This window comes from Puma concolor, chromosome E2, assembly GCF_028749965.1.
Source record: "Puma concolor isolate L17-30 chromosome E2, mPumCon1.1.hap2, whole genome shotgun sequence".
In the NCBI taxonomy this organism is placed as follows: domain Eukaryota; kingdom Metazoa; phylum Chordata; class Mammalia; order Carnivora; family Felidae; genus Puma; species Puma concolor.
The window spans coordinates 34,907,991-34,933,409 of NC_141681.1; the positions used below are offsets into that span (position 1 = coordinate 34,907,991).

General features: G+C 50.6%; 1 protein-coding gene across 3 annotated transcripts in view; it reads left to right on the plus strand.

The window, feature by feature from the left end:
• ZNF423 (zinc finger protein 423) overlaps positions 1–25,419 on the plus strand; it is a 334,487-nt gene that overhangs the window by 225,556 nt on the left and 83,512 nt on the right. The window contains exon 6 of one of the 3 annotated variants that reach the window (XM_086689499.1): positions 4,922–6,174. The exons of the other annotated variants lie outside the window; for them this stretch is intronic. Coding sequence (XP_086545625.1) covers positions 4,922–4,977 — 56 coding nt within the window. The 3' untranslated portion in view covers positions 4,978–6,174. Of the gene's footprint in view, positions 1–4,921; positions 6,175–25,419 lie in introns of those variants that run through there. 3 annotated transcript variants of the gene reach the window in all.

The following is a 25,419-nucleotide window of genomic DNA, read 5'->3' on the forward strand; positions in this document are numbered from 1 at the left end:
GCTTCATTTATTTAAAAGTCTCATCCTTGTCCCGAGGGAGGGTCTGTGGTCCCTTCCCTTTGGTGGTTCCACCACCTTCCTGAGGTGAGCCAGTGGGTCTGTTCTTTCCTGGTCCGTGAGGGTCTGCTCTGGGACCAGGAAGGAGTGGGGGCAGGCTCAGTTCTGTTTTAGGAGGGCGAATGGAATTCCCTCTTTGTTAGGAATGGTGTCTAGGGGGATCTTGCTGTTACTCTGCAGAAGCTGAGAAGGGGTCAGAGCTGGAAGCTTCTGGACCACCTGATGCATTTAGCTCATCAGGAAGCTGAGGCTCAGAGAGGGGCAGATGTCTACTTGCCCAACATCACACAGGTGGCCAAGAGCTGGGGTGAATGCAAACCAGACTGGTGTCCATTCAAGTTCCATCTCCCCTCATTACTCTTCTCACTCATTTAACACATGAAGCCCCCCCAGCTGGCCCCTGGAGTGAGACTTTCCAAGGGAGGGACCTGGAAGTCTGTAGTCGATGAAGAGCATCCCCTAGGATTTGTATTGCCAGAGAAGTTGGAGGAATTCTGGTCTATACTGCCTCTACTGGTGGTGGGTCCAGGAGCCTGGCAGGAACCTTGGAGCTGGGCCTCTGTGGCCTGTGGCCCTGGGGCCAGGGCTGTGTCTGGAACCTTCCAGTCTGCTGGCACAGGGAGAAAAGGGGGCTGTTGAGGGACTGGAGGGGGGCGGTCATAAATCAAGCCAGGCAACATCCAGGGTAAACATAATAATTTTTCAGAAACATTTAATAATACTTTCTCCCTGCTTTCATTCGTGTGGTTTTGTTTTGCTTTACCTGTCATTGTTCTTTCCTACTCTGATTTTATCGTCCCAGGAACTGGTGACAAGGACAAGCAGGGAAGCTGGTGGATAGTGGTGGGGAGAAGCTCCTGCTTTACTCGGACCACTTAGTGCAGTGGTCATGGGCACCTAGGAATCGGGTGGATGCCCTGTGTTCGCCGGTGGTGGTGGTCAGACATAGGGGAGTGGCTACACGGTGTTCTGAGGCTTGAGGATGGCGGGATAAAGTCAAATTGCAGGGTCAGAGGGCTGCTGACTAAGAGCATGTGTCCTTCAAAGCAGCTGAACCCCTGCAGAAATGCAGGATGCTCCTTGCATGGATGCAGAGATGGAGTGAGCCTTGGGAGCCCTCCTGAGGTGTCATGGGCATTCACTATTGATGGAAGCTAGAAAAGAGGCCAGTAGATCACTGGTTCTGAGTGCAATCTGAGCACGCTGGCATCCCATGCAGGTTCCCCTAGGCTACCTGGATGGTGGGGGGAGGCCCAGAAGGTGGGACATGGGGACTGAGAACAGCCCTGGTATGTTCTGCTGTGTAAGTTGGTGTTTGTATGAGACTTCACTGGGAAAGGCAGAAGACGCCACCCCGGTCCCCTGTCCTCACACTTTGCCCTGTTGTTAGGGTTAGAACTGTAGGTCAGGCCTGGCCTGATGGGAGGTTCTGGGCAGTCTCTAGACCTCTGTGAATCTTGGGCTCATCTTCTAGATGGAGCGGATGCTCTGTCCCAGGTCGCTGGCAGATCTGATGAGGTGTCACTGGCGACGGATCAGTGTTTCGGGTCTGGGTTAAGGGTCAGTGGTGAGGGGCCTGAGGACTCAGTCATTGGGTTGCCAACGGCGGCCCTGTTTCCTGCCTGCCTGTGTGTATTCTCTGACCTGCTTTTTGTTACTTACCCTCTGCCAAAATTCAGGAGATTTTCTTGCAGCTCCGACATCAGTATGAGAAAACCCAAGGGCCTTTAGTCTCAAGTGGGTTTCTTGCTATCAAAAGCTGCTTCCTGCATTAGGGTGCAAGCCTTGGAGATTTCTGGCACCCCCATGCCCTTGCCCATCACTGGGGCCCCTCTAGCCCTCCCCCTGTTCCTGGAAGGCCTTAGAAGTAGGTCCATATTGGGATGACTTGGAAGATGAGGAAGGATGGAGGCTGGAAATTTTCTTACTTTTTTGTATAAATTATTCAGTGATGATTCCTCTGGATAATTGTTCATCCTTTCTTTCTATGTCCACACTGGCCTGGTGCTCTCAAATAGGGAGGGAAGACCAGCTACCTAATTTGTGCAAAACGAAAATGCAGGGCCCCTTGTTAGAAAATTAAGAATTTCAAGATGGTGGGGCACCTGGGTGGCTCAGTCGGTTGAGCGTCTGACTCTTGATTTCAGCTCCGGTCATGATCTCATGGTTCATGAGTTCAAGCCCTGCATCGGGCTCTGTGCTGATAGCTGGGAGCCTGCTTGGATTTCTCTGTCTCGCTCTCTCTCTGCTCCTCCCTGCTCATGCTCTCTCTCTCAAAAATAGAAATAAACATTAAAAAAAAAAAAAGAATTTCAAGACAGCAATAGCAAGATACAAACCAAGCGTGGGTCCTTCTAAATTCAGGCCCTTGTGCTACCACACTGGTCATATGCTCATGAAACCAGCACTGGAGGGGCAAGATGCTTTATGTGGCAGGAACCCCATAGGACTCAGGCTTACAGGGTATGGCTGTGCAGGTTGTAGACTGCACAATTGTAGGGGACACCATGCACATTGTGGTCTACAGGGCAGCCTTGCCAGAGAGGTCACTACAGCCAGCCCCTGGCAGTGGCAGTCATCCAGAACTTTGAGACAGAGAGGCCACTTGGCAATGGGCAGTGTCCTCATGTCCCCATTCCTCCCTCTGGCCAGGGTTCTGGAACCTCCCCCTTCCATCCTCCCTTTCTCCTTGGCATTTCAGGGACACGTTTCTCTGCGAAGCTGAGGTGCCCGGGCTCCGTGCGGGCGCTGCTGGGGAAGCTTCCGCTCCTCGGTGCTCATCGCCTGCCGGCGGCTCCGCTGTTAACCTTTGGGGTTTGCTCATAAAATAGAAACTCTCTTTGTAGGTCAGTTTGTCAGTAATTTTGGCAGCCGCGGGGCCACCGAGGGAATGAGGCTTGGTTCCCACTTGTCTCTCGTGCTCGGTTTGGAGACTTTTGCGGAGCCCTTCCCCGGGAGGAACGCTCACCCCTGCCGGAAACGAGAGACGGTTTTCTCTGACCTGGTTTTGAATCGGCAGGAGCAATTCCTGTATGCTGGAAATGTACGGCCGCTGAGAAGGAATTTGGTCCAAACCCAGCCTGAGGAGCCTTCTGCTTGGGGCCTGGTTTTCCTGCGCAGGTGGCACTTGGGTGGGGCTGCTGGGTTTTGCCTCTGCTTCCATGTTAGGTGAAAGGGAAGGTCCAGCTGAAACTGGCACCCACCTGAGCCTTGCTGGGTTTGCCACGGTCTGGGGACCTGGGTCCTGGCCTGCCAGCTGACCTGGCTGGTCCTGCACAAGTGCTCCTGACCTCCATCTCCCATCCAACCCTGGGCTGCTGCGCTTCTGGGCATCTAGTCTTGTGACTAGCCCAGTGCGCAGCTCCGTACCCCATGCCGGAGGGGAGGGAAAAAGATGAGCAGGTCCTCATCAGACCCTCCCAGTGGGACTGGGGGTGAGGGTGGTTGGCTGATGTGCAGGCAGCGGGATTGGTGGTCAGAGGGAACAGTGATCAAGGGGTACTGAAACAGGCATTCTGGAGAAGTCAGGGAGGGCTTCCTGGCAGAGGCAGTGATGAACTGGACTCTAGCCCTTCCCTCTGTTATTTTTGGAGCCTCTAGGGAGTCATATTGAAAACAGAGCACCTCTATTCCAGGACAGAAAGCTGGGAAAACCTATGCAGAGATAAAATTATGGCTGGAAATCTCATCCCACCCAAACAATAATTAAACACCAACTGTGTGTAAGACCCACTACCAGGAACAGAGCTGTTTGAGAGCGAGCACAAGACTTCATGGCCAGAGCTGAAGTTTGTGGAATGAGAACTTTAGATTAGCCAGAGAGGTAGGTTGAGTGTCAGCGGAGGGGATGCCAAGGAGGGAGAGGAGAGCAGGCCAGGGCCTAGAGGAGCTCCCAGGAGCCTCAAGGAGCAACACTGTGGCTCCTGCCTCCTCCAAGAAGGCAGGCAGGCTGGGAGGATGTTCTCCAGCTGCTTCTGTGATCCTGGCCATCTTTAGGTCCAAAGCCTGAGGGTGGACCCACAGGGCAGCAGGTCCAGACACAAGCCTGGAGCATTCCTAGCTAGGGACTCAGAAGCCCGCTCACAGCTGCCCTGGACAGGCTCCTGTATTGCTGATGTTTGTAGATAGTGTTGCCTTTTGAGGCTGTGGGTTAGGGTCTTTATGGGGAAAGGATGCAGCCTGGGAAACAGAAAGCCTGGATTCCAGCCTGTCCTTCCCCATGTGCTTGTCGACCTTGAGCAAATCATTTCACCTTCCAGCACTCACTCCAACTATAACATGGCTGGATGGGAGCAAGTGGGCGTATCACCATGTTAACCAGGTTTCCTCCTATACGTCTTTACCGAGATTGGACCCGTTGACGATTCCTGTGGGGATCACAGGGTACTTACCTGCGTGCCAGGCCTTGGTCCAAGCACTTCGCATCGACTATCCTACTTAATTCTCACACCAACTCCCCTATTCTCCCATTTTATGGATGCGGAAATTGAGGAACACAGAGGCAGAGCAGTCTGCCCAAAGTCACATAGCCAGCAGGAGTCAGAGCCAGGGGTAGATGAACAGCGCAGTCTGGCTCTGGGCCCCATGCACTCAACTTCCACACCAACTTGCCCCCACGTGGTCATGGAGCCCCTGTATTCATGAAGCATCTCTCCAGAGGGTGCAGTGTTCCCTGGAACACACTTTCCACCTGACTTTCATGGGTGTTTTTGGCTGCCAGGTCTGGACCATTAAACTCTTGAGGGAGTCTCAAACGGGATTTTACTCCAATCTCCAGATTCCCACCAATGTAAGATCCTTTCGCATTGCATAGATTAATATCCCCCCATTTTCTTCTTTCTTCTTTTCTTTATAAACACCATAGCAGAGAAATTGGCTGGTGACGTGTCCACCCAAGAACCCCCTCGCCAAGGCAGCTGAGTATTAAGGGGGAAATTCGTGAAATGAAGTTTGGAAGCCGCCGGCCGGCCGGAGCCCCTTCTGAGCGATGATGATTTATTTCGGCAATGTGGTAGTCATTAGTATCTTTGGTGTCGGAGCCCGAGCGCTCGGGCCTGTGTCTGTGGCCGAGGGAGCCTTCGGGGCCATTACGAGCTAATGGCTCAGTGTGGGCAAAGGAGGCCTGCAGTCAATCTCACTGCTGGCGGGTAATAAACGTCGGGCCGGCTCCCTTCCTGCTCCCCATGAGGGGGGGGGGGGGCGGCGGCTCGTGACTGCCTGCTGGGCCTCTGACCAGCCTGGCCTTGTCTCCACTGCCCTGGGGCTTCTCACCACTTCCCCGCCATCCCATCGGGAGAACTGGGGCTAAGTTGTTGCCCAGAATTTCCTCCATCTGACCCAGATTTTAGAAGCCTGAGGTTGGTTTAGGGGCTGTGGGTTCTGCTGGGTTGGCTTTTGGGTGTCTTCTTGTAGGGTTTCATGAACTCAGCATGTTCCCATGGAGGGGACTTGCATGACACAGGGGCAGGGCAAGAGCTGCCCCAGGTGAGGGGTCTTTGCTGCCTCCACAACTGGGGATGATCGGTCCGCCTTGCCCCCAGTAGACTGAGGCTGAACTTGGATTCCATAAGGGCGCAGAAGTATGTCTGTGTAAGTACGTATGTATGTGATCGGCACTTTCGTGCATGTGTACCCACCTAACAAGCACCAGCATCCACGAACAGCCCATTTCCCTGCCCCCTGCAGCTGCCTCATGCTCCCTTCCAGCCAGCACCCCGCAAAGGGCAGCCACGCTCTGACCTCTACCGCCAGATTAGTCTGCCCTGCTTCTGAGTGTCGAATAACGAAATGTTCCAGTCTGTCGCCTTTGTGTCTGGCTTCTCTAGCTCAGTGTTAATGTTCACGAGGTACATCTCCTCTGTGGACTAGTGGTTTGTTACTTTTTATCACCGAGTTGTATGCTCCTGCATGGCCACCGTCCACTTTGCTGTGTGTCCTTCCACTGCCGGATGTTCCGTCGTTCCTGGCTTGGGGCTGTTGTGAATGGCACTTTGAAGGGCATCTGCGCAGGGGTCTCCCCCGAGGAGGGGAAGTGTCTCCCCCGCGGAGTGTTGGGCGGTCTTACCCGTGGCGGGGTCTCACCCACGAAGGGCATGTCACCCCCGGAGGGTGGGGGGGATCTCATCCGCGGAAGGGTCTCACCAGTGACCCACGGCGGAGGGGGGGTGGTGGGGGGGTGGGTCTCACTCTCGGAGAGGAGGGGTCTCACCCGCCAAGGGCACGTCACCCATGCCGAGGGGGGTGGGGAGGGGTCTCACTCGTGACCCACGGGGGGGGGGTCTCACCCGCGAAGGACATGTCAACCACGGCGGGGGGGGGAGGGGGTCTCACCTGCAGAGGGGTCTCACCCGTGACCCACAGTGAGGGGGGGGTCCTCACTCTCGGAGAGGAGGGGTCTCACCCGCGGAGGGGGGGGGTCTCACCCGTGACCGACATGTCACCCACGGCCGGGGGGGGGGTGGTCTCACCCTCGTGGGGGGGGTCTTCTGTGGTCGTGTGTGCCCATGCCTTTGCTTGATCATCCGGAGAGGAATTGTTGGCTCAGCGGGTAGGGATTTGTTCAGCCAGACAGTTCTTCCGGGTGGTTGTACTGACCTGCCTGCGGTGCCCTGCCACCTCACGGCCTCACGTCCCACTCCTCCTGCATGCCCTGCTCTAGCCACGTGATCTGTTTCTTGTTGAACATCCTGAGGTGTTTGCCCAGCCATGCCTTCTGTGTGTGGAACATTCTTTTTCCAGCTCTCACTCAGCTGCCTTTTTCCATTCGTGTGTCACCCCTCGCTGGGCTGACGACCCCCACCCCGACCTCGGCACTCTTTCCTCTTTCTGTTTTATTGCCTTCATAGCGCTTCACGGCCTCTGCTGCCATCTCCTTACTCACTTGTTTTGTGTCGTGTTTGCCTTTCCCACCAGAGTGGACCAGGGACCCTGTCTCTCCCATCCTGGCCAGCACACCCGGTGCCTCGACCAGAGCCAGGCACTTAGTGGGTTTCGGGGATGAGAAGAATGAACAGACCGGAGCTTTGCTCTTAGCCGCATCCCTGCCAGGAAAATGAGGTCAGGATCACTGTCTTCATCTAACAGGTGAAGGCAGTGAGGCCTGAACGAGAGTTGAGCCCAGACCGGGACCCCTGACTCCAGGCATGACCCCGCATTCTGTCTGGCATGTTGTTTTTGAGTCTTGGCTCTGGAGTCTCAGAGTCTGGCTTCAGATCTGACTCTGCCACTCATTTGTTGTGAGTGGTTCACCGCTCTCTCTCAGTCTTGATTTACATATCTGTGAAAGGGGCGGGGGGGGGGGGCGGGGGGACGGGTGTGTGGTTAAAGTGTCTAAGATCAAGTGCTCAGCCCTGTGAGGCGGTTTCTCCCCAACCAGCACTTTTGTGCACTGATTGCAATGGGAAAGCGCTCCCTTGATTTGTCTTTTTCTTTGGATCCTTGAAGTTTACAGGGTCGGATGGGTCTGTTGTCTCCTCTTTTCTCTCCTTCCTCCCATCCCTCCCACCTCCTCTTTCTGATTTGTAAGCAAATTCAAAGGCAAAGAAGCATGTATGTGTGCATGCCTGTGTGTTCACACACCATGTGCATGTTTGGGGAGAGGTTTCTTCTCAGCCCCAGGTGCCCAGGGTGGAATTCAGAAGCTGGGGCTTCCTTTATATTATTATTTTTAAAATTTATATATTTATTTATTTTGAAGGGGGAGAGGGGCAGAGAGAGAGAGAGAGAGAGAGAGAGAGAGAGAGTCCCAAATAGGCTCTGTGCTGACAGCGCAGAGCCCAATGTGGGGCTCGGTCTCATGAACCATGAGATCATGACCTGAGCTGAAACCGAGTCAGATGTTTATTTGCCACCCAGGCACCCCAGTAGCTGGGGCTCCCTTAACCACAGTGCAGCCTTGTACTCCAGAGAGGGGCCACCCTGCTTTGAGGTGTTAAAGCTACTAGGTTGAGCATCCAGTTTTCAGCTTACAGAAATGGCAGTTTCATATGGTTCAGCCTAAGATTTTCGGGCCTTGAGAAGCAATCATTTATAGTAAACAGTTCCCACGTTAATTATAAATAATGTCCATCCAGTCCTCACAGTGTCCACCCACCCCCTGATATTTTTTTGCATGACCAAAAGTGCCTGGAGGTAAAGCAGGGAGGTTGTTCAGCAAACAGCCCTCACCTTGGACTTGCAGAGAGTGTCTGCACATGCAGCGGTGCAAGGCCTGGACCTCTGGAGGGGATGGGCCCCACCCCCTGGGCTTCCTGTGCAGTGGAATGCTTGGCCTGGCACCCAATCCCAGGTGCTGCCTTATCTATCATTAGTAAGGGGCTGGAAAGTCCTCTAGGCCCTGTCCTTTCTCCCCTCCGGGAATGCTGGTCCCGACACCCAAGGACTTGGCTTTGAGTCATGGGACGGCTCTGGAATGACAAAAAGTGACAATAATAGTAAAAATACCAAGAGCTGCTATTTATGGAGTGTGTACCTTACATGCATTATTTCAACTCTCCCCCTAAATTTTATAAAGTCGGTGTTGTCGTTCCCATTTGACAGATTAGGAAGTTGAGGCAAGGAGAGGCTCAGGAACCTACCTAAGCTCTGACAGCTGGGAAGAGGCACAGCCTGGAGTTACATCCAGGCTACCTGACTTTAACTGTGTCCTTTTCACCAGTCCCTCTGCTTCCTTGCTACTCAAATTTGAGGAGAAGTTGAAGAACAGTTTCTAGAAAGAGGATAACACTCAGAGAAAGGCTGTGCATGATTGACAAGCTCTCTCAACAGGCCCCTTCTGCATTCTGAGCTGGGGGAGAGTCAGCATGGGCAGGAGTCACTGGGGAGCCTCCTGGTGGTGGTGGAGTCAGAAGGGCTGAGCTGTTTTGAGCTCATGAGCCAGCAGGCGGCCGGGGAGGGGGGTTGGAGGCGGGGAGAAGCGGACTGTGATCACCAAGTATTTGAGCTCTTTTTGATTGAGGAGTAGGCAAGACCAGGGCCAGAGGGCCTGCCTTCTTCATGATTACCATTGTAAAACCTTTGTTAAATGCTGGGAAGCAATAGTAATAGAATCTCTTTACCATGTAGTGCTTTCTTTGAACTGTAGATGTACGGATTTACAGAATCATAGGATCCCAGACTCTGAGACCTGTAAAGCTCTGGGATCATAATGTTGGGGACCTCCTATTTGCACGGTGTCTAAGAGAACCGTGCTCACACACACTCACACGACGCAGGCTTTGTGCAGCAAACCAGAGCGTACTCTAGAGCACGCTGTCCAAGGGGCATAAGATTTGAGCCACATGTGTAATTTTAAATGTGTTACTAGCTGCACTGAAACAGGATGAACTATTTTTATTTAACCCAATATATCCAAACTATTATGATTGCACTGTACAGTCAGCTTAAAAAGTAATTAATGAAAATTTTTTATATTTGTTTTCTCATACTAAGGTTGTAGAATCTGATGTGTATTTTGCGCCGCGTGTGGAACAGCCGCATTTCAAGCGTTCCGTAGCCACGTGTGATTAGGGTTGTGCAGCTCTAGGTGGGAAAGCCCCTGTGTTCCTGATGGGAAGTGTACTGTGAGATGGGGGTGCAGGGGGGTGGGGGTGGGCGGCCTGTGGGCCCTTGAGGAAGCAGGGCTCCCCTTGCTGGGAGGGGTAGGCTCTCAGGATCCTTGGCAGAGGCCTTAATCTCTCTTGGGAGTTTGGAAATAGGCATTTCCAACTTGCATTGGTCGACCATCTTGCTAGTCACTAGTCACCCCTGTTCATCCTGGCTGCTCTAGGAGTGGCCCTTAGAGAAGTCTCCTTTGCCCAGAGGGAGCTCTGAGGCAGTCAGATGGAGCACAGACCCCAAACAGGCCCAACAGAGGAGGAGGGAGGAGCCACGTGGCCACAGCTCCCACCTTCATTCTTGATTCCGGCCCTTTCGGGAACAGACGCTGGGCAGTGCCTCCTGGCCTGTGGCCCTTGCCTGCCACTCCCCAGGGGGTGAAGATGGTAGGGGAGGGGGCACACAGCTCTGTGCCTCATGTCCCCCCTGCCAACATCCGAGGCCGCCTTCCCGGGCTGATGCTGTGAAAGCGATTCTCCATCTCTCCTCCTGCAGCCACAGGGAGATAAAAGCCAGGGCTGTGGGGATGGTAAAGAGGGAGCCAAATTATATTTATAATATTAAAGTGAGTGCATTTGTGGCTTGCTGTTCTCCAGGGTGTTTCATAAGTAGAAAAACACAAATTAGCATTTTCCATTTCCATATATTGACTAGAAAAATCGCCTGCTCTCAATTAAGACCTATAGCTTTTGGGATGTATGCAACAATTTTATAAAATATTTACAGCGAGATTTGCATTTTACATGGTGTTACAGTTTTTCTTGTGTTTAGGAGACAGAGCTGAGGCCTGAGAGAGGAAATACATTCTCTGGAATCGAGGGGGAAGAAAGCTGCCGGCTGTTTTTCTTGCCTTCCCTACGTTTCTGACGTTGTCTCTGGTAATTACCTAAGGCTGATCCACCCATGAGCTATTTGTTAGTCTGTTTCTCAAAGCCCGTGCTCCTTTGACAAATCTATTACTTTCCCTTTAAAACTTGCCGGAGTGGGGCTGTCTGTGGCTTTGTGTGAGATGGAGAAGGAGAACATTTTTTTCCGAATGTAAAAGCATGCCGTAAAGAACATAGCTATTTCCTGGATAATTTGCAGTTGTATATTTTATGTTAATTTCACCGAAAATACTGCACCCCTGCCAGGTTTAGTAGCGACTCACTGTGATATGAATAATTTCTAGTGAATCATTTTTTTTTCTTCATTTAAGATTTGGCACCTTTTTAAGATTTTAATAATAGCAACAAGGAGGAAGATTTAGAACAAGTGAAACATTAGTGCCAAAGAAATTCACGTTGAGCGCTAATGTAAAATAGCAAGAATAATTACATGGAAAGCAGTTTCCACAGATGTTTTTCCTTGTAATGTAATAACTATTTACTAAACTGTTTATTTTAGGCCTTTGGTTTATAATAAAATATTTATACATTCTCTGCTGTAATAAAAAAATATTGACAAAATACTATAGAGGTTTGAAAAGACAATTGATATGTTTATTTTCCAGGAAGCGAGTGCGGTATAAAAGTTTGGTGCTAATTTTGGTGGACGTTTCAAGATTAGTGAAGCTGGGTTCGGTTTTAGAGATTATTCTCCCCAATTTACTGGTTGAGAACTGGTCAGCTGCAAAAATTAATATTTTGTTAGCCTATTGTTGGGTAGGGATATCGGTAGATAACGATATTTTTAAAATGGAATTCTTAGCTGTGAATCCTAAATATCAGAGTTGCTACTCTGGGTGTAAGTCAGGCAGGCCGAAGGGGTCTGTGGCAGGAAGATGCTATTGAGCACCTTGCAGAATGGAGATACCAGCAGGACCAGGGGCTGTGGGGAGGTCAGTTTAGTCCTGGGGCTTATAAAGATTTGACCTCTGTGCTCAGCTTCTGTCTGCAGCCAGTGAGGCGTGTCCTGTTCTTGGTTTGCCCCTGTGAGATCCCATCTGAATCCTGGGTGCAAGGATACCCTAACTTCTTGAGCCCCTTTTTTGTACAGCCCTAATTTGGGAGGAAAAGGAGCTCTAGGAGACAGGAGAGAGAGCCCCCACCCCCAACCCCTGAATCACTCCCGGCCCTCCAGCCTGCAGCTGTGTCGTGGAGGGTCCTGTTGGGGTCTCAGGAAGTGGCCAGGGTTGGGAGGGAGGGGGAGGAGTTTAAGGACCCCAACCAGAAAGAGGCTGCCAGGGAGTTCTGGAAGAGCCTGTTCTGGCCTCGCCTGCATGCTTGGTCCAGTTTTGCAATAACCAGCCTGTTTCTGCCCTCCTTGCTCTCCCGAGGTATCTGAATTGACAACCTTATCTGGGGGTTTGTCCCTGAGCCTGGCTGTGGGTTTCTGCCTATTTGGTTTGTTGTTGTTGTAGCAGGGAGTTTGTGTGTAATTTGTATTTATTTGCGTCTCTACATTTGCATGCCTGTGGGCTTGTTGCTGAGTCTTCTATTTATGTGTTCGTGTGTGTGTGGGTTTTTTTGGGTCACTAGATTTCATGTTTGTGGGTTTGTGTCTGTGTTTTGGGTTTGGGTTTGGGAGTGTTTGTGGCCTTGTATATTTGTTTGATTCTATGTATTTGGATCTATCGGGTTATTTCTCTGTTTTGTGCATTTCTGTGTATGTCTCTGATGTGTGTGTGTGTGTGTGTGTGTGTGGTGTGTGTGTCTGAGTGTGCGTGACAGGCAGCCCCTTCTTCTGTGTGCCTGTGTGTTTCTGGATCTGTGTGTGAGAGAGAGAGGAGAGAGAGAGAGAGTTGGAGAGAGGGACAGAGGAGCATCCTCTCTGTAGAACAGCTGACCTCTTCATTGGGAGAGACCTGGGGGCTCTCCAGCACAGAGATTGCTGGCCATGGTAGTGCAGGTGTGCGTGGCCATTTCTTCCCACCAAACTTTCTGATGAAAGAGGAGGAAAGAGGAGTCAGGAAAGAGGTTCCAAAGGGAAGGGAGGTATGGTATTTTTTAATAAAGAGAGAGACAACTGGACCCTGGTCTCAGAACACCCAGAGCAATCTGTAAGAGGAAGTTTGCTTCTCAATCCAGAAAACATCCCTTTTTCATGGCTGGGGGAGGCCAGTGCCAGGGCCTCTGCCTGGAGGCCCCCACCCCTCAGCTGAGGGGCGGGCAGTTTGGGGGCAGGGAGTTTTCAAGAACTTGCTTTGCTCTGCTTTTGGTTTTGTTTTCGGGGTCTATTCTGCTGGCTTGGCCCATGCCCAGTAATCTAGGACATTTCATACCAGGTCTCCTGCAGGGGTGTAGGGAGTTGTGTCTTGGGGCCCCTCGGTGACTGTGGGAGGCCTTCCTTCCTCTGCTGGTCTGGCCCTGAGCTCACTGCTCCTCCAACAGGGACCTAGGAGAGCATCACAGATAGAAATTGCTGCTCCTAAGCCCCTAGCAAAGTTCTTGGTCCTCCCTCTGGTAGGAAATAGTTTTTTTGCCTTGTGCTTTGCTAAATAATCTCTGTCCCCTTTCAGAAGGAAGTGGCCTGCTTCTAGGTGCCACACCAGCAGTCTCACGGGTTGTTTGGGTCCAGGGCATCCCCGCTCCCTGTGAAGAGGCTAGGGCTCAGATTTCGATTTTCCACTTTTCAAAGAAGCTGAAGCATGGAGGGACAGTGACTTGGTTGAGTTTGGTAGCAAACCTTTGGGAGGTGCTACAACCCCATGGAAGTATCTCCAGGCGGGACTTCTTGGAGGGCCAGTTCCTAGGAGGCCCGGCAGGGGCAGGGTCCAAACATGAGGCACACCCTCTAAGGGGTGGGGTCTATAAACCTGCGGAGCTTTTGTTCTGCTGCGGCAGGAGGAGTCTGGGGTCAGAGCTGGATTGCTGGGGACAGAATCCGACAGCCTGCAACCGCCACCAGGGGTCCCCCCTTCTACTCGCTACCCCCGACAACCTTCCCGTCTCCTCTAAATAAATCTAGATTAGGTATTTAAAGGATATCGGTCTGGGTTGGGGGCAGATGATTAATCCGCCTGCATGCATGACCAACTTCTTCCCCACGAGCTCTTCCCACTCTGACATCTTGCTTACCTTCTATTTCTTCTCACCTGTGTTTTGAGCATCAGTGGGAATTTGCGCATATGGGGAATAGCGGGGTTAAGATAGATGTGTCAGAAAGTGATCGGAAATGAGCAAGGAGGGTGTGGGGGAGAGGAGGGGAGGAGAACAGTGTGGGTGGGTGGGCTGTGGCTGAGGTTGGGAGGGGATCACACACCTTTTCCGAGTGGGTCGGAACTTCCCGCGTGCTTTTCTTTTGTCTAACTATTCTCTGGGTGCACGTGGCCCGTTCCTGGCGGCGTGGGTGACTGCTCTTAAGCTTTGCAGAGAAGAACTGCCACACAGAGCTGTTTGTTTACGTTTTGGCTCACACTGCTCATGGGCCAGGGACTCCTGCAGAAGAATTCTGCCTCGGTTTTTCTAGGAGAGCCCGCATCCAGAAGGCTCAGGCGGAACAGGTCCTAAATTGCATTTGAGCGCTTTTATTTGTTGAATAGATGATGATGTGGTGGTGGGTGTTATTATTCATCTTGCTAATTGACCGTGTTCCTTATAATTTCAGGCAAGTTGCCCCTCCCTGTTTAAAAAAACCTTAAAAACATACACACGCGTGCACACGCACGCACGCACACACACACGCACACACACACACACAACTTAATGTATTTTCCTCCCCCCCCCAAAAAAAATGCTGATGAATAGAAAGATAGAAATCACCCTTAATCTTGTCTCCTGGGGGAAACTGCCGTTAACAATTTGTTGTTTACCTTTCCTGACTCTGTGTGTTCATACACGTGTAAACACAGTTTTAAAAAACATTTTATTGAAGTTTGATATTTATACAGAAAAGCACACATATCAATAAATATGTAATGACTTGTTATTGATGCATAACTTACATACAGAAAAGCTCCAAAGTCATAAGCGTAAGCTCGCTGAGCTTTCCCACACCAAACCCATCAGTGCAGATAGCACTGGATCGTGACACGCCATCGCCTGCACCCCAGGGGACCACGTCCTACCCCCTTCTAGTCCCACCCCCAGAGTAACCATGATCTTGACTTCAGACAGCAAAGATACTGGCGCCTGTTTTGTTCCTTCGTACAAATGGAACAACTGTGTACACTTTTACACAGTGTTTAGTTTTAAATGGAGTTATAATATCCATACTGTTTTGTAACCTTTCCCCTCCAGCAGTATATGGTGACAGCTTCCCATGTCAGCACACACACGTCTACACCATCATTTTCTGTGGCTGCTTGCTGATTCGTTCTCAGAACTGCTACAGTTTAAATTACCCGTTGGAGTGTTTAGCTTTTCACTGTTATAAACCACTTCGTACTGCACACCCATGCTAGATGGGTGACTTTTGCCTTGTCCTCCAGGGACAGGGTGGCCAGAATGGACATGGAGGGAGGGGCCCTCACTGGGGCCCGGCTGGAGGAGCCCAGGTTGTTGAGTGGAGGATGCTGGCATCGCTTCAGTTTGCCAGCTGGACCTCATCAAGTACGGGTGTTAATTACTGGGAGGCCCCTCGTTCTGTGAGCAGGCGGGGGACGCTGGGGCTAACTCGCGAAACAGGGTCACCTTGAAACAGACGCTTCCAGGGGAAGCGAAACCGAGGAGAGGACCGCGGGGAAGCACAGGGCCCGGGCACCGGCTTCCCACCGTCTCCTCTAAGTCACCCCAGTGCTCTGGAGCCTCTGTACGGGACGTGCATAGGATCCCTCTGGCCCCGCATAACAATGCTACGTGTGTCTTTGTCCCTGGCTTTAATTGGGGTGAGCTGGGAGCAAGAATACCCGTATCTGTGGCTTACCCCTTTCCGGAAGGCCCTTGGACTCTGAGGCAGCTGGTGATCTCTGCATGTCCTGAAAATGTGGCCTGAGCCAGCGCCGGGGCTCGGGAGGGGAACCGGGGCTGGGAACGGAGGGGGAGGGGGCAGCCTGGAAATGCCAAACGGGAGCCCGGCTGTGCAGCGTGCCCAGGTCAGGAGGCGCCGCCCCGTGGCCCCAGCCAGGTAGGCTCCGGGCTGGAGGAGCGGCAGGGCCAGGTTGGAGGAGAATTAGGTTATCGCATTTCCTCCGTAATTCTTCATCAGGGCTGCCGCCTGGATCTGTTGCGGGAAAATCAATGTGTTCTGACTCCATAATTTCCCAGGTTGCCTTACTCCAAGTACATTGTGCAGGGAAAGGTGACATCTCTGGCCACGTCTGCGTGGACCAAATATATATATATATATATATATATATATACACACACACACACACATGTTTATATTTATATTGTACCCTTTCCTCCCTTCCCTTTCACCCCCACCCCATGCCCACCTCCAAGCCCTGGATTCATTGGAATTTCACAACCTTTGCATGCTTTTGTGAAAACACTCATTTGTGTTTGCACCAGGCCGCTAATGGCGGACGCCCAGGTCTGCGGAGCTTACCTCTGTTCAGCTCTCGTTATGGCGAGGAATGTGCCGTTAATAATGCATCTATGGAACTCAGCTGTGTGGGAGCCAAGTAATTATCCCACTGTAGCGTTCCGGCTTCAGTGTCATCACAACTGGGGCTTCATTAAAAGTCCTACCAGAGACGGTGTTGTGTGCTGCAGCCTGTATATATATTTTTTCATTTAAATTATCAGCCTTGCTATGGCTCAGAGGTAATTTGACTTTTTGAAACCGCTGAGCCCCTGTGAATTCCCCTCCCCTTCTCCCTCTCGCTGCTCTACCAGCTGATCAGCCCCAGAAGAACAAAAGGTTTATCTGAAGCTATGAAGCATATATTCACCAGCTTCTGGCGTCTAGATAAAAAAAAAATCAAAGTACTCCATTGAACATGTTAATACTGAGCAAAATGCACACAGCCAGACACTAAACCTTTACAGGGATTTGGGCATTTGAAAAGTGATACCCCGATCAGGTCTTGAGCTACGTTTCTTAGCCCAGAGAAGAGTAAGTAGCAAAGGAGGAAGAAAGAATGTTTATAAAGGAATATTAAAAGCAGCCAATGAGCTGCATCCGAGTTGCCCACCTTTTCGTCTTATCCCTTTGTCTGGTTTCGGCTGGGTGGGCAGCCGGAAGCCTAGAGAAGGGCATGTCATAGGTAGGGCAGTGGGTTTCTCCCTTTGCTCCGGACTTTGAGTGGCTGGTGGCTGGAGTGGTGAGCGGGGAAGAGTGGTTGCCATGACTCTTGGAAGAAACACTGAGAACTGGGGATGGTGGTTCTTTTTGTTTCTCTTGATTTTCTGCGACCTCATCAGCTTTCCACAGATGGAGGCTGGGAGAGCCTCAGAAAGGGGCCCCATCCAAGCACATTGCCACCCTGAGCAGCCCCTTCTTGGGGCCTCCTGGAAGTCTCACGTTTCGCAGCTTCTTCATTGCTAATGGGGAACAGCCACCATATAAGACAGGCAGGAGCAATCAGGTTCTAGGAGTGAATCATCCATCACAGAGAGAGCAGATAGGTGCTTAATTAGCAATGTCTGCCACGGGTGGTGAACTGGTGCTTTAAGTGCACTAGTCTGTCAGATAGGCTTACTGAGCTCCTCTACTTGGCTCTGGATCAAGGAAGATATTGGAAAGGTGTAGGACTTGTTTCTGCCTGCTAGAAGCTTTCTGTTTATTTGGGAGCAAAACATAGCTACAAAAAACCTCTCTCATGTTATAAGCAATTTGTGCTTAATGCTAGAGTATACTTTTTGGTCAGGACAGAGAATGCAGGGAATGGAGTAATCTGAAAAGATATCCAGAAGAATATAGCACATTTGAGCACTGATGAAGGCAGCTTGGGTGGAGTTTAACCTGCTCATGAACCCAAGAAGGCTGTAGCACAATTTACAGCTGGTCCCCAGATGGAGAGAAGGGGGGAAGAATCCAGTTTTCACTCTGTGTGGCCCTCATGGAACCCTAAGGGAGCTCTGTCCTTTGGGGGTGGGGCTTAGCCTCCGTGTGTGTAAGATCAGAGCTGGCTGCCCACCTGTGCAGAGGCCTCGGGTGTGCCCAGGGTAGGAAGAGTTCATCCCAGTGCCCCGAGTACATCATGCAGGACTCCCATGGCCTTCTGGTAACTGGCCCCTTTGGTGTGGAGAGTGGACCCCAGATACAACCTCTGGATCAGCTTCATGGCTACAGGGAAGATCCACAGATCTCAGACTCTGCCCCAGACTTGGAATAGACTCCCCCTCACACCTGCTGTCTTTGCCTGCCAACTCAGTCCCAGGATTTGCATTGAGTGTAGGGGATCCTTAACCAGAACAAACCAAGCCCCTGCTCTAAAGGAACATCCAGTCTGATGGGAGGGGTGGACATGTGGATGTGCAAGTTCCTAAGTGTAGTACAAATGGGTCAGGGAGTGATTTCCTGTCCTGGTTATGTGTGGGGAGGGTAGGTAGGTGAGGCTAAAGACTGGTCAACAGAAGTCTGAAAGTAGAAGGTCATTTGAGCTGGGCCTCTGAAGAATGAGTAGGAGTTCGTGAGAGGGAAGAGAGATCCTCCAGGTGGTGAGCACAACGGGAACTCGGAGGCATTAAAGAGAGCATGATGCTCCTTGAAACGCTTCTTGCCAGGGTCACTAGTGACTCCTGACTGTGGAAGCTGGTGGCTTTCGTGGTCCTCCTAGGCCACTGGACCCCACTGAGCACTCTCTGAACACTTGTCCGCATGCATATCTAAGCACCCCCAAATTGGTGGTCTCCAGGCCTGGCTTCCTTCTCTCTTACATTCACCCTCACAGCCAGTTGCCTACTGGCCATCCAACTCCACATGCCCTGAACATGTCTTCACCTTCTCCCACACCCCGGTGTCAGAGACTCACATCTTAGTCCTCTGCCTCAGGGCAGCTCCCGAAGCACCTCCTGTGTCCATCCCCACAACCCATACCCAGTTGTTGGACCCCCGTAGCTTTTGGCCAGCCAAGCTCCAGCTCTGGTCCGGGCCTGCGGCGCCTCAGGCTCTGTTTGCCACAGAGGCTGCATCCTGGATGGCTCATGCACTTGCCAAACTGAAGGCCCGAGGCACTCCATTCTTTGCTTTTGTTTGTCTAAAGCCAGGGACCGCTTCCAGGGCCTGTCTGTCGTGGTCAGGGTCTCGGAAGGGGGAGGGTGATTCAGACTTAAAGGAACGTGTCGGACACTGAATATCGTCTCCCGAGACGCACACACACTTGGATCCGAAGCCTTGAAGCAGGTCTTTGCCTCCTTTGGGGACAGTCATCTCGTGCCCGTGTAAATGATTTTGGAATCATTTTGGCGTTTGAACCTCAGCGTTGGCCACTTGTCCCCATCAAAGCCAAAGACGCTGTGCCTGGCGATGTTACGCCCACCAGGAATGAGGTCACCCCTCCTCCTGGGCAGCCGGGGCTGGGGTTTACAGCAAACAAAGTGCCTCACTGCTCTCCCCACCAGTGAGGACTCAGGGCGAGCAGGAAAACTCAGCCAAGCACGTATCGGCATCGGGGAGCAGCTCGGAGGCCCCAGGTCCTGGTTCTCCCTGGTCCGGAGCTGGAAAGAAAGAGGCGGAAGAAGTGTTTGAATACTGTGCTGTGAAGGGAACAGTCCTGCAGCGAGGCAGTTGTGATATTAGAGCAGGCCTCCTAAGAGATCCCCTGGCTCTGAGCTGTGATCCACACACCACATTCACAGACAGCTGGTCGCCCAGCGTGGGCTGCGCCTGCCGCTCGGAGCTGGCACACTGGCGGGGACCAGGTAATGCTCTAATTTCCCTCGTGCAGATGCGGCCAGGAATATCTTAATTTATTGGTGTGCTGGCATGCAAGAGGGAATGGTGCCGGTGCAGCCTTGCATAACTATTAGCAAAAAATGGAGCTGATAGGGGCTTGACTTTTCCTAAAGTGGGTTTGAAATAATCATCGCCTTTTGTTGTGTTTGGAAGGGCTTGAACAATTCTTAATTATTTAATTATAGATATGCAAGTAATACGCTGGGAATGGCCCTGCCATTCCAGGGATACTGAGCAGAGGAGAATGTTTAGTTACCGGAGGAAAAAAAAAAAAAAAAGAAAAAGGTGGTAATTAAATCGGAGTGTCGTTTGTATCCTGCCACGCGACTCCAGTCAGCGACGCGGGCGGGAAGAGGTCTGCTGGGCCTCACCTCGGAAATTCTTATGTAATCATAGTAACATCAACAGCATCACCGCCTTCCTCCGGGCGAGGCCTGCGGAGTTCGCCAAGCTCTTTGTCTGTCACTTGCTTGTGTTGTGCTATGTGAGTGCTCTGAGAGGTAGATGCCGTTGTTCCCATTTTACAGATGAGGAAATGGAGTCTCGGGGACTTGTCTACCGTCTCACTTCACTCAGGGCTTGAAGCCTCAACTTGTGTTGTTCAGCCACCCCAGCGGCCTGCCTTTCCTGCCCTGTCACTGGAAGCGGCTGAGCCGCCTTCTGCCTCACGGTGACTTTTCTCTCCAAATAGCCTGGGCCAGCCTCGACAACTTTGGTGACTGTTTGCCTGAATTGTGTGTCTGACTCTGTGGCACACTTCTCGTGATGGACACCTTGTAATTATCCCATATAAGCACTCATTGTATTCATATCATTAATTTTGTTTGGGCTATTACATTTGATAGATACATTAAGCATTATATAGTTCTCTTTATACATGAAATTGAACTGCCTTTGAACAGTCAGCCGGCTAATTGCCCGTAATTTGTGTTGCTAACGAGAGGCAGAATAGTGGTATAACATTAGGCTCAACAGTCAGTTAACAAATTTGCCGATTCAGATTGCAAAGCATGCCCTCTGTGGCAGAGGCAGGCTGCACTTCACACGTGAATAGATTTTTAAGAACGCATTCAACTAAAAAACAACAACAACAACAAATTCTTCCCTCCACCCCCAGGACCAGGCAGCAATGGCTGGCCGTTTGGGGCGACAGGTTGGTAGTGGGTGCGTGAATCTGAAGGATGTGAGATGTGGGGAAAACCTGGGGGTGGGTGGGAAGGTTCTGGTTGCTTCTCTGAGGAGCTGAGAGAGAGGCTGAGCTCCTGCCTATGTCCTGAATGACCTCCCACCCAACCTCTTGCCTGTGGTCTGGGGGGCACTCGTGGTTCTGGCCTTTTGATCATAAGTAGATTATTTCTGCATTAAGTCTTCCATTTGGGCCTTGTCACCCTGAGGGGTTCTTCGGGTTAGACTGGGTGAGGTTATCTTGGAGTCTCTTTCGCCACAGCCGGAAGGTAATTTGGAAATGGGTGGTCGGGGCGGTGGCTAGCTACTGTGTCATCCCTCCCTGGAATCCCATGACCGTTTCTGATCCCCCCCACCTTGAGAAAGGCATGACCGGTGCCCAGAGAGGCCTGGGGAAGGGGCACACCGTTAATGAAGTCATAATGGTGGGTTGTGTAGGGGCTGACACGGATGAGACAGATGAGCTCCTTCCTTCCGGAATGCCAGAGACCTGAATGCATCTCCCCCAAATTTGTCTGTTGAAGCCCCTACCCCCACTACCTGAGAACGTGACTGTATTTGGGGATAGGGCCTTTAAAGGGGCAGGTCTATTAAAATGAAGCCATTAGGGTGGGCCCTTATTCACTATGTCCTTAGGGGAAGTGGAAATTTAGACACAGTAGGCATGTCCACACGTGAGGGAAGGCCACGTGAGGACGTGGTGAGAAGCACGCTATCTGCATGTTGAGGAGGGAAGCCTCAGAAGAAACCAACGCTGCGGACACCTTGATCTTAAACTTCTAGCTTCAAGAACAAGCTAGATTCCTGTCATGGAAACCACTCCTTCTGTGGTATTTTGTCACGGCGGCCCCGAGCCAGCTAATACAGAGAATGCTGGCTCGTTCTGTCGGAATGAGGTGGGAAGTGTGTGGTACAGTCTTGTTAGAAAAGTCTCAGAAAACCAAAGGTGAGCAGCCCTCTGTCAAGCTTGACAAATAGAGTTTTAGGACCAAGAAAAGGATGCCCCAGGTTTATGCAGTAGATAATGGCCACTCAGAGTTCATTCCATAGGGGAGACCTGGGTCCTAAAATGGTGTTAACAGACTTTGTTCCCTACGCCCACGGTTAGTTACTAAGGGACGCAGGAGTCATGGGGGGAAGTGTCTCGTTTGTTCTTTGAAGTGGGCTGCACAGAGGCCTCTTACCCTCTTGCGTCAGCCCTCCATAGCCCCCGTCTCCACGGCAGGCATGGGAGAGGTTTGCATTCCTATGTCTGCCTCCACCGAGCCTGTGAGTGTTGGTACCTGCAAATGAGCATCAAAGAAAGAGACTATTTTAAGCCTGGAAGACAACGCCTGTGGGCATCTGAGTTCATTCCAACATACTTCTAGGCCTTATATCTGCTCAGTGAACAAGGCAGGTCTGTGACGGACACATTCCTTAGCACCTCAGGCTCTACCTTCTTCCCGCCCGTTCCTCCAGTGTATAACGTAAGGGAATTCAATTTTCTTTTGACTTAGAAAACAAAGTATCAGAAATCATTTGGATTGTCAACTTCTGGGCAAATTGTTGCTGTTTCCAGTGTTGCTGTACGTAGTTATGGGGCAAATGGCCTAAACGCGATCAATATATGTTATTGATTATTCACTGGTGCTGTGTCACAGTATGGTAGGCAGCTTGGCGCCTTGGGTGTAGACTTGGTGCATTCTTCACTCTTGAGTGCCGTCCTGTCTGGGCAGTTGAGCCTGAGGAGGAGGAGGAGGAGGAGGATGATGATGATGGTGTGGGTGTGTGTGAAATGTATATACAGTGTGTGGGCACTTTTATAGGTGGCTAATTTTTTTTTTTTTTTTTTTTTTGGCAGCTAACGTATTTGTAAAGACAGGTAATGTCATTAGAATAAGTTTGAGAGATTTATGTTTTTAAAAAAATTTTTTTTAACATTTTTATTTATTTTTGAGACAGAGAGAGACAGAGCATGAACGGGGGAGGGGCAGAGAGAGAGGGAGACACAGAATCGGAAGCAGGTTCCAGGTTCTGAGCCATCAGCCCAGAGCCCGACGCGGGGCTCGAACTCACGGACTGCGAGATCGTGACCTGAGCCGAAGTCGGACGCTTAACCGACTGAGCCACCCAGGCGCCCCATAAGTTTGAGAGATTTAAATGTTTCTGTGGCTGAATGTATTTGTTTTCAAATAATTTTGAATCCATTGACATTTCATACAGAACGGAAATGGTGTGTGGCCATTGGGACTTCTTTTCCCTTCCCTACTTACAGCATGACTGGCTAATCACACTATGTTTTTCATTGTCTTTTAATTTCTTTAATGTTTATTTATTTGAGAGAGAGAGAGAGAGCGCGAGCCAGGGAGGGGCAGAGAGAGAGAGAGAGAGGGAGAGAGAATCCCAGGCAGGCTCTGCGCTGTTAGCATAGACTCTAATGCGGGGCTCCATCTCATAAACTGTGAGATCATGTCCTGAGCTGAAATCAAGAGTCGGCTGCTTAACCAACTGAGCTACCCGGTGTCCCACAATATGTTTTTCCAATATCAACTAGCTCTATGCAAAGCACAATGTGAGTGTGCTGTCAGTAGACCTGGCCATTTTGTTCTAGCTAATCTTTCCTCCAAAGATGGGAACATACAGGAAATGAGAAAGCCTATCATCTGGAGTAAGTCAAATGTCCCAAACACAAGACCGTTTGTTGCCATCAGGCCAGTAAGGCCCTAAGAGTGCTGCTCCTTTGCTGTTGCCTGAGATTGTAGTCCAGGGATGGCCTCTGAAGTCACATTGTAATTCCTCTTGGCTAGCCTTTCTTTCTGTTTTTCAGTTAGCTGAGGAAAGAAAGAGGAAGTAAGAGCTTTGTTTTGAGCAGGACACTAATAATTTTGTCTTCATAAGATTTCTCAATATACAGTAAATTAATAGCTGAATGTTGGCAAGACATTCAGGATGGATCTAGATAGGGAGTGAGAAAGTTGTTGAGAAAGTTGTTTGATAAGACTGATAATTAGTGGTGGCAGTTGGTCCTTACGATGGATTCATTGCAGTGAGTTAATACAGAAATGCAAGATGGCACTACTAAGTCTTTTTCACCAACATGTTTTTACTATTTCATTAAATCAAAATTAATCCCTGGCATGGAGAAAAGATTCAAATTACATAGAACTTTAAGTATACATTCTCCCTTCCTCTTGGCTCCTCCCCCAGTTTCCCAGACTGGAGTACAGGTACCTTGGGATGCTGGGGAGGGCTTCGGAGAATAAGTTTTGGAGAGTGAGTTGGAGTTTGTGTACTGCAAAGCTGCTTTTGTTGATGGCTGCACTATGGAGGGAAGTCGTGCAGGATGAGAGGAGAAACGGAGCCTCCGTGGATTCAGGAAGGCAGTAGACCAGGATCTTGCCATGCCCCTTCTTGTTTGGAGGGGCTTGCTCAAAGCAGGCAGTCCTGCAGGCTGAAGATTGGCCGATTTCCCGCGTCTGCAGGTGAGTATAGGTGTCAGGCAGGCTCAGGGGGCCATGCGAGCAGGGGGGGAGCGGCAGGAGGGAAGACAAGGTGTATGCAGATGGCCAAATATCGCAGCCGAGACCCCAGTGTGTCAGTTGGGGGGAAAAAAAAGCTCTAGAAGGGGAGCAAACCCACTCAGCCTGCTTCCCAGTCATTGCTCAGGAAACGTTGCTGGGAACCCACGCCTGGTGACATGTCAACTCCTGACGGAAACCTGGGTTGGCAGGCCCCGTTTTTTAAGCTGAGTGCCCGTCTGCCAGATCGCATTTGGATTGAGTGGCTGGCATTCCTCGAGCCTCGCTTAATAGGATTGAAAGAAAAGAAATGTTACTTTTCATCACACGAGACAACAAAGAGAAACGGGGAAACGAAAATATTATTTCGTTTGAACAAATTACAGGGAGACTCTCTGGGGTCCTTTCAGGGAGTTAGATGAAGAAAAGCACTTAAATATCATTCCATCAAACTAAATTTTTAACTACAATTTTTTACAGATAAAACGTATTGGGAGGATTCAAAGAAGATTAGAGCTCACCTAAGAAACAGTATTCAAATTTTACCAGCTAATGGAGGCCCAGCAAAAACTGCTAATGCCTATAACTTCCCTCCAAGGGACAGAGATTTCAGTATTCTTATAAAAACACATTGAGCTGATTTCATTTCCCTGTCTCCGCAGACTTCATTCGTGTAATTTCAGTAAGTGTTATAAATGTTATTTTAAGTATTATAATGATAATCCCTACTGACAATGGAGCCGTACATCCCAGCTTCCATTCCTAAGGTAATGTTTACCTCGGATAGCACATAATTGTTTGCTTTTTTCACGGTAAACTCTCTGCTCCCAACTGCTTAATCAGCCATGGAAAAGAGAGGAGACTTTAGAAATGTTTAATGTTCTTCTGATTACATTAGAGTAATGGGTAAGCCCGCATCAGTGGGGCTGGAGGAACAGACCGTCGCTCTCCCCTCTCGTTTTGTTTTGGTTTGGGTTTTTTGTTTGTTTGTGTTGTTGTTTTTTGTTTTTTTGGTGTGTTTGCATTTGCTTTTTGTCCACGGATCTTAAGGAGGGCTGCTATGGGCTGTGGCAGTCGGGGGAATCATTTGTTGTTATAAATATCCCAGCCGCGGTGTGACTCTGCCCTTTCTCGGGGCACGTGTCGGGACGGCCAGGCGTGGAGCCCTCCCCCTGGCAGGCGCCTTGGACTCTTGTATTCTGGTCACAGGCTGAGTTTGGGCGCTCTCAGGATCCAGGGCGCCCGTAGGCTCTCTGGGTGTGTTCTCTACTGCCTGCTCGGTAGAAGCGAGATTTTATTACACTTCATGAAAGCGAAACTTTTCTACCCTGGAACACAGAACCTCAGGGGCTTTCTCGGGGCATTGTATAACATTGACTTC